The following is a 12,275-nucleotide window of genomic DNA, read 5'->3' on the forward strand; positions in this document are numbered from 1 at the left end:
GCAGTGGTGCTATCTCAGCTCATTGCAAGCTCCGCCTCCCGGGTTCACACCGTTCTTCTGCCTCAGCCTCTCTAGTAACTGGGACTACAGGCACCCGCTACCGCGCCCAGCTAATTTTTTGTGTTTTTAGTAGAGATGGGGTTTCACCGTGTTAGTCAGGATGGTCTCCATCTCCTGACCTCGTGATCTGCCCGCCTCAGCCTCCCAAAGTGTTGGAATTACAGGTGTGAGCCACTGCGCCCAGCCATTTTTTTTTTTTTTTTTTTTTTTTCCAGATGGACTCTCACTCTGTTGCCCAGGCTGGAGTGCAGTGGTGCAGTCTCAGCTCATTAAAATCTCTGCCTCTCAGGTTCAGGCTATTCTCCTGCTTCAGCCTCCAAAACAACTGGGATTACAGGTGCCCACCACCATGCCAGGCTAATTTTTTCTGCTTTTATTAGAGATGGGTTTTCACTATGTTGGCCACGCTAGTCTGGAACTCCTCAGCAGCGTTTTGGGGGTCACAGTAGTTGGTGTCTCAGTGACTCTTGCCTCTGTGGGGCCTCAGAACACCTGCCGGCCACCTTGTTCCCTGGGTCTGCTCAGCACATCCTGGAGCTGTTACAGTGCATGGCAGGACACTTTGCCTGAAAGCCTTCCTTCTCTGAGTATGGTTTTGGCAGAGATGTGGTGTGTTTTGGCTACTCTGGGACTCCCCTAAGTAAATGGTTGATGACTCTAAGCGTTGTCCCTTTACTTAGAAATTTCTTGGCTAGAGAATTCACAGTGACCATCCTGGGCACTACCCTGCCTCTACAAAAAATTTGAAAATTAGTGGGCCCGTGGTGGCTCACACCTGTAGTCCTAGCTACTTGGGAAGCTGAGGCGTGAGGATGACTTGAGCCCAGAAGGTTGAGGCATCAGTGAGCCGTGTTCCTGCCACTGCAATCCAGTCTGGGTGACAGAGAGAGACCCTGTCTCAAAAAAAAAAAAAAAAAGATTTTTGCAATGCCATTTGCACAGATTCTGCCGGGTTGTATTCTTCTGTATTTTGCTTTCCTCTTAATCTCTCTCTTACTGTACACCCATCCCTGTGAGTTTTCAGTCTTCTCCTCTCTTCCAGGTCCTACGGCTTTTGTCTTATTTTCCTGCCTGTCTTTTAAGCAGACAGATCCCTCTTGATCATTTGGACTTCTGCTGTTGAATCAAGAGAATGTACCTGCATATCCATTTCCCCCTTAACTTTCTTACTTTTGATCTCAGTCCCCTTTATCCGTTGGCCTGGGAAGTGCATCATCATTCTTAGGTTTTCCTGATTTGAAAGCCACCCAGGACTAAATGCTGCCTCTCTGGAAGAACTTAATATTTTCTGTAATCCAGGCAGTCATTCTTTGAACAGTGGTGTTTTCTGACTACGTGTGCCATGCATGCTTTCTCTGTGTCAATGCCATGCATGCTTTATCTGTGGTTGGACCAGGGCTGCTTTTTAATGGTGATTTTGCTCATCTGACTTAGAAAGCAGCTCCAGACTGTGCTGGTCAGATACTTAATTCTGCATCCAGGTTTAGCCTGAGCATCTATGGTTCACCTTCTCAGCAAGTGATTAAATGCTTCCTTTTGTTTTAAGACCCAGTAGGGCTCGGTCTGAGCCTGTCCTCATCAGGCCCAGCGTGAGCAGTTCTTTCATTCTTCAGGATCACAACTATGTCCTGCTAAATTCCATATCCCATCTGCAGGGAGCAGAGACTTGTACAGAGCTGGCCGTTAAGCAGTTTCATGAAGTGATCTGTGTTTCCTCCTGTTTTTGTTTCTATTTCCTTCCCTCTCATTCTGAGTCACCTCTGACTTCAGGATGTGAAATCTGTTTAGGAACCATCACCTCATGGTTCTACCAGCTGGTCCCTTCCTCTCCCACCCCAGTTCTTCTACTTAGTGATTGCCAGTTACTGTAGTATCATTGGCACCTTCTACATGCCAGGCCCTGCATTGGTGCTTCACAGAGCAAGGTCTCCCTGGATCCTCAACAAATTAACAGGGTAAGGCCCACCTCAGACTCACCTGTGGTGACACCCAGCCACTGCAGGAAAATGTGCTTAGGCACAGTCACACAGCAGCAAGAGGCCAGGGAAGCTGCTAAATGCTGTGCTTCCATCCCAGAGGAGTTGCAAGCAACAGGGTAGTTAAAAAAAAAAACAACTGAATTTGGGCCAGGCATGGTGGCTCATGCCTCTTATCCCAGCACTTCGGGAGCGAAGGCGGGAGGATCACTTGATCCCAGGAGTTTGAGACCAGCCTGGGCAGCATAGCAAGACCCTGTCTCTACAAAAAAAGAAAAAAAAAAATTAGCCACACATGCCTATAGTCCCAGCTACTTGGGAGGCTGAAGCAGGAGGAGCGCTTGAGCCTAGGAGTTCAAGGTTACAGTGACCCATGATTGCACCACTGCATTCCAGCCTGGGTGACAAAAACCCTGTCTTTTTAATTTTTTAATTTTTTTTTTTTTTATTTTTTGAGATAAAGTCTCACTCTGTCACCCAGGCTGGAGTGCAGTGGCATGATGTCAGCTCCCTGCAACCTCTGCTTCCTGGGCTTATGTGGTTCTTTTGCCTCAGCCTCCGGAGTAGCTGATGTGACAGGCACACACCACCATGCCCAGCTAATTTTTGCATATTTTGTAGATATGGGGTTTTGCCATGTTGCCTAGGTTGGTCTCAAACTCCTGAGCTCAAGCAGTCCACCTGTCTTGGCCTCCCGAAGTGCTGGGATTAAGGCGTGAGCCACTGCTCCCAGCCAGCCCTGTCTCTTATAAAAACAAAACAACAGGCCAGGCGTAGTAGCTCATGCCTGTAATCCCAGCACTTTGGGAGGCTGAGGCGGTAGTATCTCCTGAGACCATGCTGGTCTCAAACTCATTTAGATTTCTAAATCTCATTTAGATTTTGTAGAGATAGCAAGACCCCCATCTCTACAAAAAAGTTAAAAAATTAGTTGGGCCTGCCAGGCGCCGTGGCTCATGCCTGTGATCCCAGCACTTTGGGAAACCAAGGCGGGTGCATCACCAGAGGTCAGGAGTTCGAGACCAGCCTGACCAACATAGAGAAACCCCGTCTCTACCAAAAATACAAAATTAGCCGGGCATGGTGGCGCATGCCCTGTAATCCCAGCTACTCGGGAGGCTGAGGCAGGAGAATTGCTTAAACCGGGAGCCGGAGGTTGCCATGAGCCAAGATTGCGCCATTGCACTTCAGCCTGGGCAATAAGAGCGAAAGTCTGTCTCAAAAAAAAAAAAAATTAGAGGCCAGTCGCGGTGGCTCACGCCTGTAATTCCAGCACTTTGGAAGGCCAAGGCCAAGGCCAGTGGATCACGAGGTCAGGAGATCGAGACCATCCTGGCTAACACGGTGAAACCCCATTTCTACTAAAAAATACAAAACATTAGCTGGGCGAGGTGGCGGGCGCCTGTAGTCCCAGCTACTCGGGAGGCTGAGGCAGGAGAATGGCGTGAACCTGGGAGATGAAGCTTGCAGTGAGCCAAAATTGTCTCGCTGCACTCCAGCGTGGGCAACAGAGCAAGGCTCTGTCTCAAAAAAAGAAAAAAAATCACGTAGATGAGGTAGCAAACTTGGGTAAGGCATTCTACATCCTTAATTTGTGAGTTGGATGTATTTTTCCGATTTCCAAATATATGCTAAAAGTCATCCAGAGGGCTGGTTGAGGTGGCTCACAACTGTAATCCCAGTGCTTTGGAAAGCTGAGATGGGAGATGGGAGGATCACTTGAACCCGGAAGTTCAAGACCAGCCTGTGCATCATAGCAAGACCTTCCCTGTCTCTGCAAAAAAAAAAAAAAAAAAAGTCTAACAAAGATACAAAAGTGAAGTCATTTAGTAGGTGTCAGATTAATGGCCCTGGGGAAGTGACTGGTTCACCCTGACACCAGGCCCGTCCTGCCCCTCAGGAATGTGTATCCTCATGCAGAGAGATCCAGGTGTCACCAATGTCGCAATGAAGAAGTAGTGGCATTTAAAGACAGGGAGAAATCCCATGCCATTTAGGGCTTTGTGTCTGAAAGGCATACCGTTCTATGGCCATTTGCACTTATACAGAAGCCCTCACTTTCCTCTAATGAACTCTAGTCATTATCCAAGTGGATAAAGCCATTGTTCGTTCAGCACATGTTTCCCGAGCACCTACTGGATGTCAGCCTGCTGCAGGCATTGCAGCCACAACTTTAAGGTCAATCATCATGGGACTTTTTTTCCTAAGAGTCAGGTTCTTTCCTTGTTGCCCAGGCTGGAGTGTAGCAGTGCGATCATAGCTCACTGTAGCCCCAAACTCCTGGGCTCAAGTGATCCTCCCACCTCAGCCTCCCAAGTAACTGGCACTACAGCATGCATCACCAAGCCTGGCTGATTTTTTTTTTTTTTAAAGAGACAGGATCGGCCGGGCGCGGTGGCTCACGCCTGTAATCCCAGCACTTTGGGAGGCCGAGGCGGGCGGATCACAAGGTCAGGAGATCGAGACCACGGTGAAACCCCGTCTCTACTAAAAATACAAAAAATTAGCCGGGCGCAGTTGTGGGCGCCTGTAGTCCCAGCTACTCGGGAGGCTGAGGCAGGAGAATGGCGTGAACCCGGGAGGCGGAGCTTGCAGTGAGCCGAGATCGCACCACTGCACTCCAGCCTGGGCGACAGAGTGAGACTCCGTCTCAAAAAAAAAAAAAAAAAAAAAAGAGACAGGATCTTAGGCCGGGCGCGGTGGCTCAAGCCTGTAATCCCAGCACTTTGGGAGGCCGAGACGGGCAGATCACGAGGTCAGGAGATCGAGACCATCCTGGTTAACACGGTGAAACCCCGTCTCTACTAAAAAAATACAAAAAACTAGCCGGGTGAGGTGGCGGGCGCCTGTAGTCCCAGCTACTCGGGAGGCTGAGGCAGGAGAATGGCGGGAACCCGGGAGGCGGAGCTTGCAGTGAGCTGAGATCCGGCCACTGCACTCCAGCCTGGGCGACAGAGCGAGACTCCGTCTCAAAAAAAAAAAAAAAAAAAAAGAGACAGGATCTTGCTATGTTGCCCAGGCTGGTCACAAAAAGAGGGGCTTTATCTAATGTCCTCTGTATGTATTTAAAGTGGGCAATAAAGATACCTGGGAAACGGATGTTAAAAACCCTGGGATGTAATTTCCCAAGTGCCTTAGAGCATTGCTAACTCACAGTGGACCCACACCTTGAACCCAGTCCTCTGGCTCCCAGTCAGCGCTCCTGACACCCACTGACGCTAGTGGACAAGGCCTTCCACAAGAGAAGGCTTGTGTTTGGAGCCTTTGGGCATGTTACTTCCCAGTTCACCAGGGTTCACTGAGAGCCTCACCTTCCTCAGGGGAAATGGGATCCTCTCTGTCTAGCCCTCGCATGGACGGACGGAGCTGGCAGAGAGGCGAGCCCGTTAGCAGCAGGCATATCTGGCTTGCAAAGAAGAGATGTCTCGGCCAGCCACGGTGGCTCACGCCTGTAATCCCAGCACTTTGGGAGGCCAAGGCAAGCGGATCACCTGAGGTTGGGAGTTTGAGACCAGCCTGACCAACATAGAGAAACCCCGTCTCTACTGAAAATACAAAAATTAGCCGGGCATGGTGGCACATGCCTGTAATCCCAGCTACTCGGGAGGCTGAGGCAGGAGAATCACTTGAACCTGGGAAGCGGAGGTTGCGGTGAGCCGAGATCATCCCATTGCACTCCAGCATGGGCAACAAGAGCAAAACTCCATCTCAAAAAAAAAAAAAAGAAGAAGAGATGTCCATGGGGTCAGGAGAAATGAGGTCCAGTCCAACTGTGTGCTGAATAGATTGAGGTTAGCCATATAATGGCCCCAAACGGGGAAGGGACACAAAGCTGTTGCTGGCCAAGCGTGGTGTCCAACGCCTATAATCCCAGCACCTTTCAAGGCCAAGATAGGAGAATCACTCAAGCCTAGGAAATCGAGGCCAGCCTGGGCAGCATAGCCAGACCCCATCTCTACAAAAAATTTAAAATATTAACCAGATATGGTGGTGCGCACCAGTAGTCCCAGCTACTCAGGAGGCTGAGGTGGGAGGATCACTTGAGCCCAGGAGGTCAAGGCTGCAGTGAACTATGATCATGCTGCTGCACTCCAACCTGGACAACACAGTGAGACTGTGTCAAAAAAAAAAAAAGAAAAGCTGTTGCTATACGGAGACATTGTTGGACCCACACAGGCCTGAGCTCGGTGACATAGGCCAAAGTTTTGTAGAAGGGGGTGCAGTGTTCTGAGGCATGAAGTGACTGGACATATCCTCTTGAAGTCTACCCGCCACGGACGTGCCTGTGTGGGCTGTCGTCAGCTCTGGGGAGAGCATCCCATGGCCACAGACTGGAAAGGAAAGCTTCTCCGCCCGAAGGGAGGTGAGGGAATTCACCTGTTGACTGGTCATCTTGCTTACCTCTGCTGGGATGCAGTGACACACAGAAATGAGGCCAGCTTTGTCACAGGTGCCAGGCTCAGCTGCAGATGCCAGGTTTGCACCTTACTCAGCCAGGCTGGGGCTGCTGTTTATGACTGGCAGTGCTCTCTGTCCTCCCTGGACTGTGTCTGAAGAGCTTCCCTTTGCTAGCCCCATGGTGCCCGAACCACAGAACCACCAAATCTCAGGGTTCGGGGAGACCTCAGCCCGGCTCTAGTACAGCTCCTTTGTCACGGCCCCGTCTCTCATATGTGATTGGCCATCCCTTCCAGTTGGTGGCCTTCCAGAGCTTCTCGTGTTGGACCCGGCTTCTCAGCAGCTTCTGTGGAAAAAAAGCCCCCAACTTCTGCTCCTCTCTCACATCACACACGTTCCCACTGTCCCCCCACACAGCCTCTGGCTGAGGCGCCTCGCCTCTGGGGCCGCACTTTTGATGGCAGGTGCTGGCCCCACCACTCTGAGGACCCTGAGCCCCTCCTATCCCTGCCACAAGAGGGGACCACAGGAAGCAGACGCTTGGGCTGGAAGAGGGCCTGTAATCTGAGCTCCTGCGTGTGGTTGCGTGTGTGTCAGGAGCCCGGGGCTTGGGCTCTCTCCCACAGCTGTCCTCCTGGCCCCCCTGTGTCTTGGCAGTAGCTGCTCTCGATGCAGCTCTGTGCTTTCCCAGCACCTGTGACATTCCCAGCTGCTATTCATCCTTGCCCTAGAGATCTCCAGCCCCAAGGCTGCCCCCAGCCGTGGATCTCCGGGCCTGACTGGCTCCTCCACACTCCCTTCGTGAATTTTCTGCTGCATACAGGATGGTCTGAAATGCCCATCTGGTCAGGTGCTTTCATTTCCCAGCCCTGACTGAGTCAGCCTCCAGGGGTGACACCAGGGCATTCTGACCCTCAGCCAGGAGTGGCCGCTGTTGCCACATGAGTGGCAGAGACCTTCGGGCTTCAGCCTCACCTTCCTGGCCCTCTGTGCCTTTTTCATGTGCTCTTCAGTGCCTGGAGCACCTCCTGCTCCCCCTTTGCCTAGAGAACTGGCCCCTCACTTCCCATACTTTGCCACACATGCTGCCCTGCCCCGTGTGGTCCTCCCACAGAGCGTGATGAGTTAGGGTCTTCTGCTCTGCTCCAGATCCACCTTCCAGCAACCACCAAGGCTCTTGTCAGGCGCAGGTTGCTCTGAATGTGTGTGGCACATGTGGGTCACTGGGCACAGCGTTAGGCTCTTGTGCTTGGGAGCCTGGGTGATCTGATGGGCTGTGGTCAGTGGCCTGGACTAGCCCGGGAACCTGTTGGAACATGGAAGTTTAGGGCACAGCGGTCCCTGAGTTGGAGCCTGTTGTCTGAACTGCATTCCTGGTGTGTGTCTTCAGTGCTATCCCATAGTTGTGCCTGTGTCGGTCCTTCCTGGAGCCCCCCTCCCTCTCCTCTGAGAGGCTGACTTTGCTCACAGCCAAGCATCTTTCAAATGCCTCTTGCTCAGAAGGACTGACCTTGCCCCCCAAGACCCATTCTCCAGTTGAAACTGACTTCTCATGTTATGCTTTGCTGAATATCCTTCCTCTCTGCCTGACCTCTGACTGCCAGCCCTACTTCCGTGTGACATGAGGGGTCCTTGATGGGGCCAGGTCACCTCTGAGCTCTGTTCCTTTCTGAAGCAGCTCCCACCCAAGGGCCTGTGGGGTCTGACTCCAAGTGCCAGCCCCTCCTCTGATGTCAGAAGGGCATGTCCCCTCCTCCCCAGGCACCCTCTGGGGCTCTATAGCTTCCATTCCCCTGGCTGGATTGGAGGGGAGTAAGCCCACCCTCTCAGGCCAAGCAGGCCACCTTCTTGTTACCTGGATACCTGGCAGCCTCTGTTCTCAGGACAACCTGTGGAAACCCCAAAGCCAGTAACCAGGTGCCAGGTGTTTGCCTGAGAATTAATCTTTCTTTTCTTTCTCTTTCAGTGGTTGATATCACAGCAAGTATCCTTTCCGTGTTGGTATGGTTCCTTTTAAGGAATTCTCCACTTAAATAAAAAGAATGTATCAAAGCTTGAATCCCACCTCCCAACATGCCCTGCGAGTTGAGGCTCTGCCCACAGAGTACCTGGAACATCCCCCATCTGGCCCTTTGCTGCCCCTGGGCGCTGTGCTCCTCTTTGTGCTTCTCTTCATACCTCGCATCCAGCTCCAAGCCCTGCCCTACAGCAAGCTCAAGGTTCACTGGGGGAACAGGAAAACTTGGAATTTCAGGGCAGGCAGGGATGTGCGTGCCCGGCAGACCTCGGCAGGGTAGGAGCCCCAAGCTGTGGCCCTTTCAAACTGACCTTTTTTGCAGTGTCCTACTTCCTTAACTGGACGTCACTAGATCCCGCAGTTCGAAGATGTTAAATTTGAAGCAGCAAGTCTGTTGTCTGAATTGTACTGTCAAGAGGTAAGAACATATTAAGGTTTCTGAAAGCAAAGTGTCTCTCCCTGTTGCTAAGACATGACAGCACATTGGTAAATTGGGGCTCCGGGAGTTGGAATCCCTCCAGCTTTTTTATTTTGAGGCTGGAGTGCATGACACAATCACAGCTCATTGCAGCCTTGAACTCCTGAGCTCAAGTGATCCTCCCACCTCAGCCTCCCAAGTAGCTGGGACTATAGGCGTGCACCACCCATGCCTGGCTAATTTTTTTATTTGTTGTAGAGATGGTCTTGCCCAGGCTGGGCTCAAGCTCCTGGCCTCAAGCAATCCTGCCTCGACTTCCCAAAGTGCCAAAATTATACACAGGAACCACCGTGCCCAGCCCGGTGGCTTTTAACAATCAGATTACTTTCCTACCTCTTATGCCCAAGCCCCAGGGCTTTGGTGGGTAGCCACCTGCTAAGGAGTGCCGGCAGCTTCCTTTTCTACATACTACTGTTGGAGAGATCAGCCTATTCCTCACCTGACAAGTCTGTACAGTTTCCCTTCTTCATCTGGTTCCTAATTTCAATTATAGCTGAAATTTGCCTTCCTCCCACCTCAGAAGGTTGACGAGTAAGGTGGCTTTGGCGGCAGGGAATGTGTGTACTTCACACCCCGATGCCTCTCTCTGGTCTGAGAACATAAAAGATGGGAACTGGCATCTGATTTGACAGTTTAGAATTTTGAACTGAAAGTACTTTCAGTCCAGTTGAATGAGAAGTTATTTTAAGAGTGATGCAGAAACTTCCCAGCCAGTGAGTCCAATAAAATATCTTTTTTTGCTTTTAATAAAGTAAATTGGCAACCCAAAAAAATCCTTTGGTAAGCATGAACAGGAACTGCCTTCTGGCACCACAGCTGCTGCTAAGGAATCCAGCTTGATTGCCGCCTTCTTACGTTCCCAAACGTAACTATTTCCTTTCAGAATTCCGTCGATGCAGCAAAGCCGCTGCTGCGGAAGGCGATACAGATCTCACAGCAGACCCCGTATTGGCACTGCCGCCTGCTCTTCCAGCTCGCTGTGAGTACTGTGGCCCAGGCACAAGGGTGCCTGGCAGGGACCATGACCCTGGGGCACACCTGCCCCATGTGCAAAGAACAGCAGGGTCCACGATGCGCAGACCCCCTCGGGCTGGCACACGGAGTGGGTGGGGACATAGGAACATTTACTTAACCTGCTCACAAGCCCCCTCCAGCCTCCATCCTTGACAGCATCCCCAGCTTGAGCCTGGCTCTCAACAACGCCCGGGGGTGAGTGGTGGGAGTGCGGGGCTTCCCCGGAGCTGACACTGACAGGGGGCCTGCTGCTTGTTGGGTGTCTTTGGGTTTCTCTCCCTCCCAGCCATTCTCATCTCATCTTTGGCCTGCGCTCATTGAAATCCCAGGAACGTTTCCTGCCAGAGACCCACTGTGGGGTTTTTTTAGGAGCTAGGCTGAGACTCCAGGGGGCTGCCTATCAGGCCACAAATGTCCACGTCAAGCATTGTTTCCCACATGGACCCCTCACTTTTGGGGGCTGCTGGGGTACACCCTCATCCTGGGATCCACACAATTCCTCCTCATGCTCCCTTCGGCACCCCAGATACAGGTGGTGCCCTGGTCTCTGAGCTCCACAGTGCTCGGTTGTTGGGGGACTCTGAATTCGGCCTTCCCAGCTACAGTGGAGAGACCAGCAGGCTCCACCGTGTGGGGCACCACTCCTGTCCTGGGCTCCACCTACACTTCTGCACTGGGGACCCTCAGGCGGGTGCCTGGCCCCCAGCCTCTCTCTTCCATGACCTAGCCTGCCCTCTGGGCCACCACTTAGCCACCTCCCATGACACCCACCTAGGCACGCAGTGTGTTGACCCTGGGTTGGGAGTTCCTCCAGCTGAGTCCCTCACTCCAGGAGGGTCTGGCTGAGAAAAGTACCCACAGGGAAGAGCTCACCCAGCAGCCAGGAGTTCCCAAGGCCCTCCTCCCCCAGGCCTGATGAGAAGCCGAATGCACACACAGTCTCCTTCCATCTCCCCACGCACACTTGTGCACATTAGCAGACAAAGGAGCAGGCCAAACTGTGAGTCACCACCCCCAGGCCACAGAGTTGGCAGGCGCCATGTGCACGCACACCCAAGGGCCGAGCTCTCCACCATGGCCCCGCAGGTGTCGCCTTGCAGGGTCAAGCCAGGCATGTGCCTCCCTTTCAGCCTGTTCAGGCTTTGACACTTGCCTCTGAGGGAGTCCCTCCTTGTTGTCCCTGGAACACACTGGGGACACCCCACTAAAGACAGACCCCACAGGCACCCACGAAGCACTCAGAACAGCCCTAGGTGCTCTCACAGCCTTGGGGGCTGCGCCATGAGCCTTGACTGCTGGTTCTATGCTCCATTAAGTTTAGACGGTGTCTACTGCAGGCACCATTCAGTTAGATGACATATATACCACAGGCCAACTGGAGCTCTGTACCCAAAGCAATTAGCGTTGATGAGATAATTTGGTTAATTTAGCTCACAACTGACACAGGCAGTTTCATTGACGTGGGGAGGTTTGGTTGTTGGTTAACAAAGCACAAAGGCCAGGTACCGTAAAACTGATGGGTTTGGCAGCAAAGGTCACTGCTGTCTCTCTCCGTTTTAGCAACTGCACACGCTTGAGAAGGACCTGGTGTCGGCCTGTGACCTCCTGGGTGTGGGGGCCGAGTACGCCCGGGTAGTGGGATCTGAGTACACACGGTAGGCACCCACTCCCCTCCTTCCCTCCCGCTCTCTTAACATAGAAGGGGCTTGGCCACCTTGGTCCAGGACAAAGAACAGAAATGGCATTTCAGGCCAAGCACAGTGGCTCACAGTATATTCCCAGCACTTTGGGAGGCCAAGGTGGGAGGATCACTTGATCCCGGGAGTTCAAGACCAACCTGAGGAACATAGTGAAACTCCATCTCCACAAAAAATACAAAAGTTGGGGCCAGGCTTGGTGGCTCACGCCTGTAATCCCAGCACTTTGAGAGGCTGAGGTGGGAGGATCATGAGGTCAAGAGATTGAGACCATCCTGGTCAACATGGTGAAACCCCATCTCTACTAAAAATACAAAAATTAGCTGGGCATGGTGGCGAGTGCCTGTAATCCCAGGTACTCAGGAGGCTGAGGCAGGAGAATCGCTTGAACCTGGGAGGCAGAGGTTGCAGTGAGCCAAGATCGTGCCACCGTACTCCAGCCTGGTGACAGAGCGAGACTCCGTCTCAAAAAAAAAAAAAAAGGGCCGGGCGCGGTGGCTCAAGCCTGTAATCCCAGCACTTTGGGAGGCCGAGACGGGCGGATCACGAGGTCAGGAGATCGAGACCATCCTGGCGAACACGGTGAAACCCCGTCTCTACTAAAAAATACAAAAAACTAGCCGGGCGAGGTGGCG

At 52.3% G+C, this 12,275-nt stretch overlaps 1 protein-coding gene across 3 annotated transcripts in view; it reads left to right on the forward strand.

The window, feature by feature from the left end:
- Positions 1-12,275, forward strand: part of LOC105467195 (MAU2 sister chromatid cohesion factor) — a 37,420-nt gene that overhangs the window by 6,440 nt on the left and 18,705 nt on the right. For all 3 annotated transcript variants that reach the window (XR_979394.2, XM_011716988.3, XM_011717584.2), the window contains exons 2-5: positions 8,401-8,418; positions 8,804-8,869; positions 9,813-9,908; positions 11,504-11,598. Coding sequence is in view for 2 of the 3 variants with exons in the window: in XM_011716988.3 (XP_011715290.1) it covers positions 8,401-8,418; positions 8,804-8,869; positions 9,813-9,908; positions 11,504-11,598 (275 nt within the window). In the remaining variant the exon portion in view is untranslated. The remainder of the gene's footprint in view (positions 1-8,400; positions 8,419-8,803; positions 8,870-9,812; positions 9,909-11,503; positions 11,599-12,275) is intronic.

Source organism: Macaca nemestrina, chromosome 20 (genome assembly GCF_043159975.1).
Source record: "Macaca nemestrina isolate mMacNem1 chromosome 20, mMacNem.hap1, whole genome shotgun sequence".
In the NCBI taxonomy this organism is placed as follows: domain Eukaryota; kingdom Metazoa; phylum Chordata; class Mammalia; order Primates; family Cercopithecidae; genus Macaca; species Macaca nemestrina.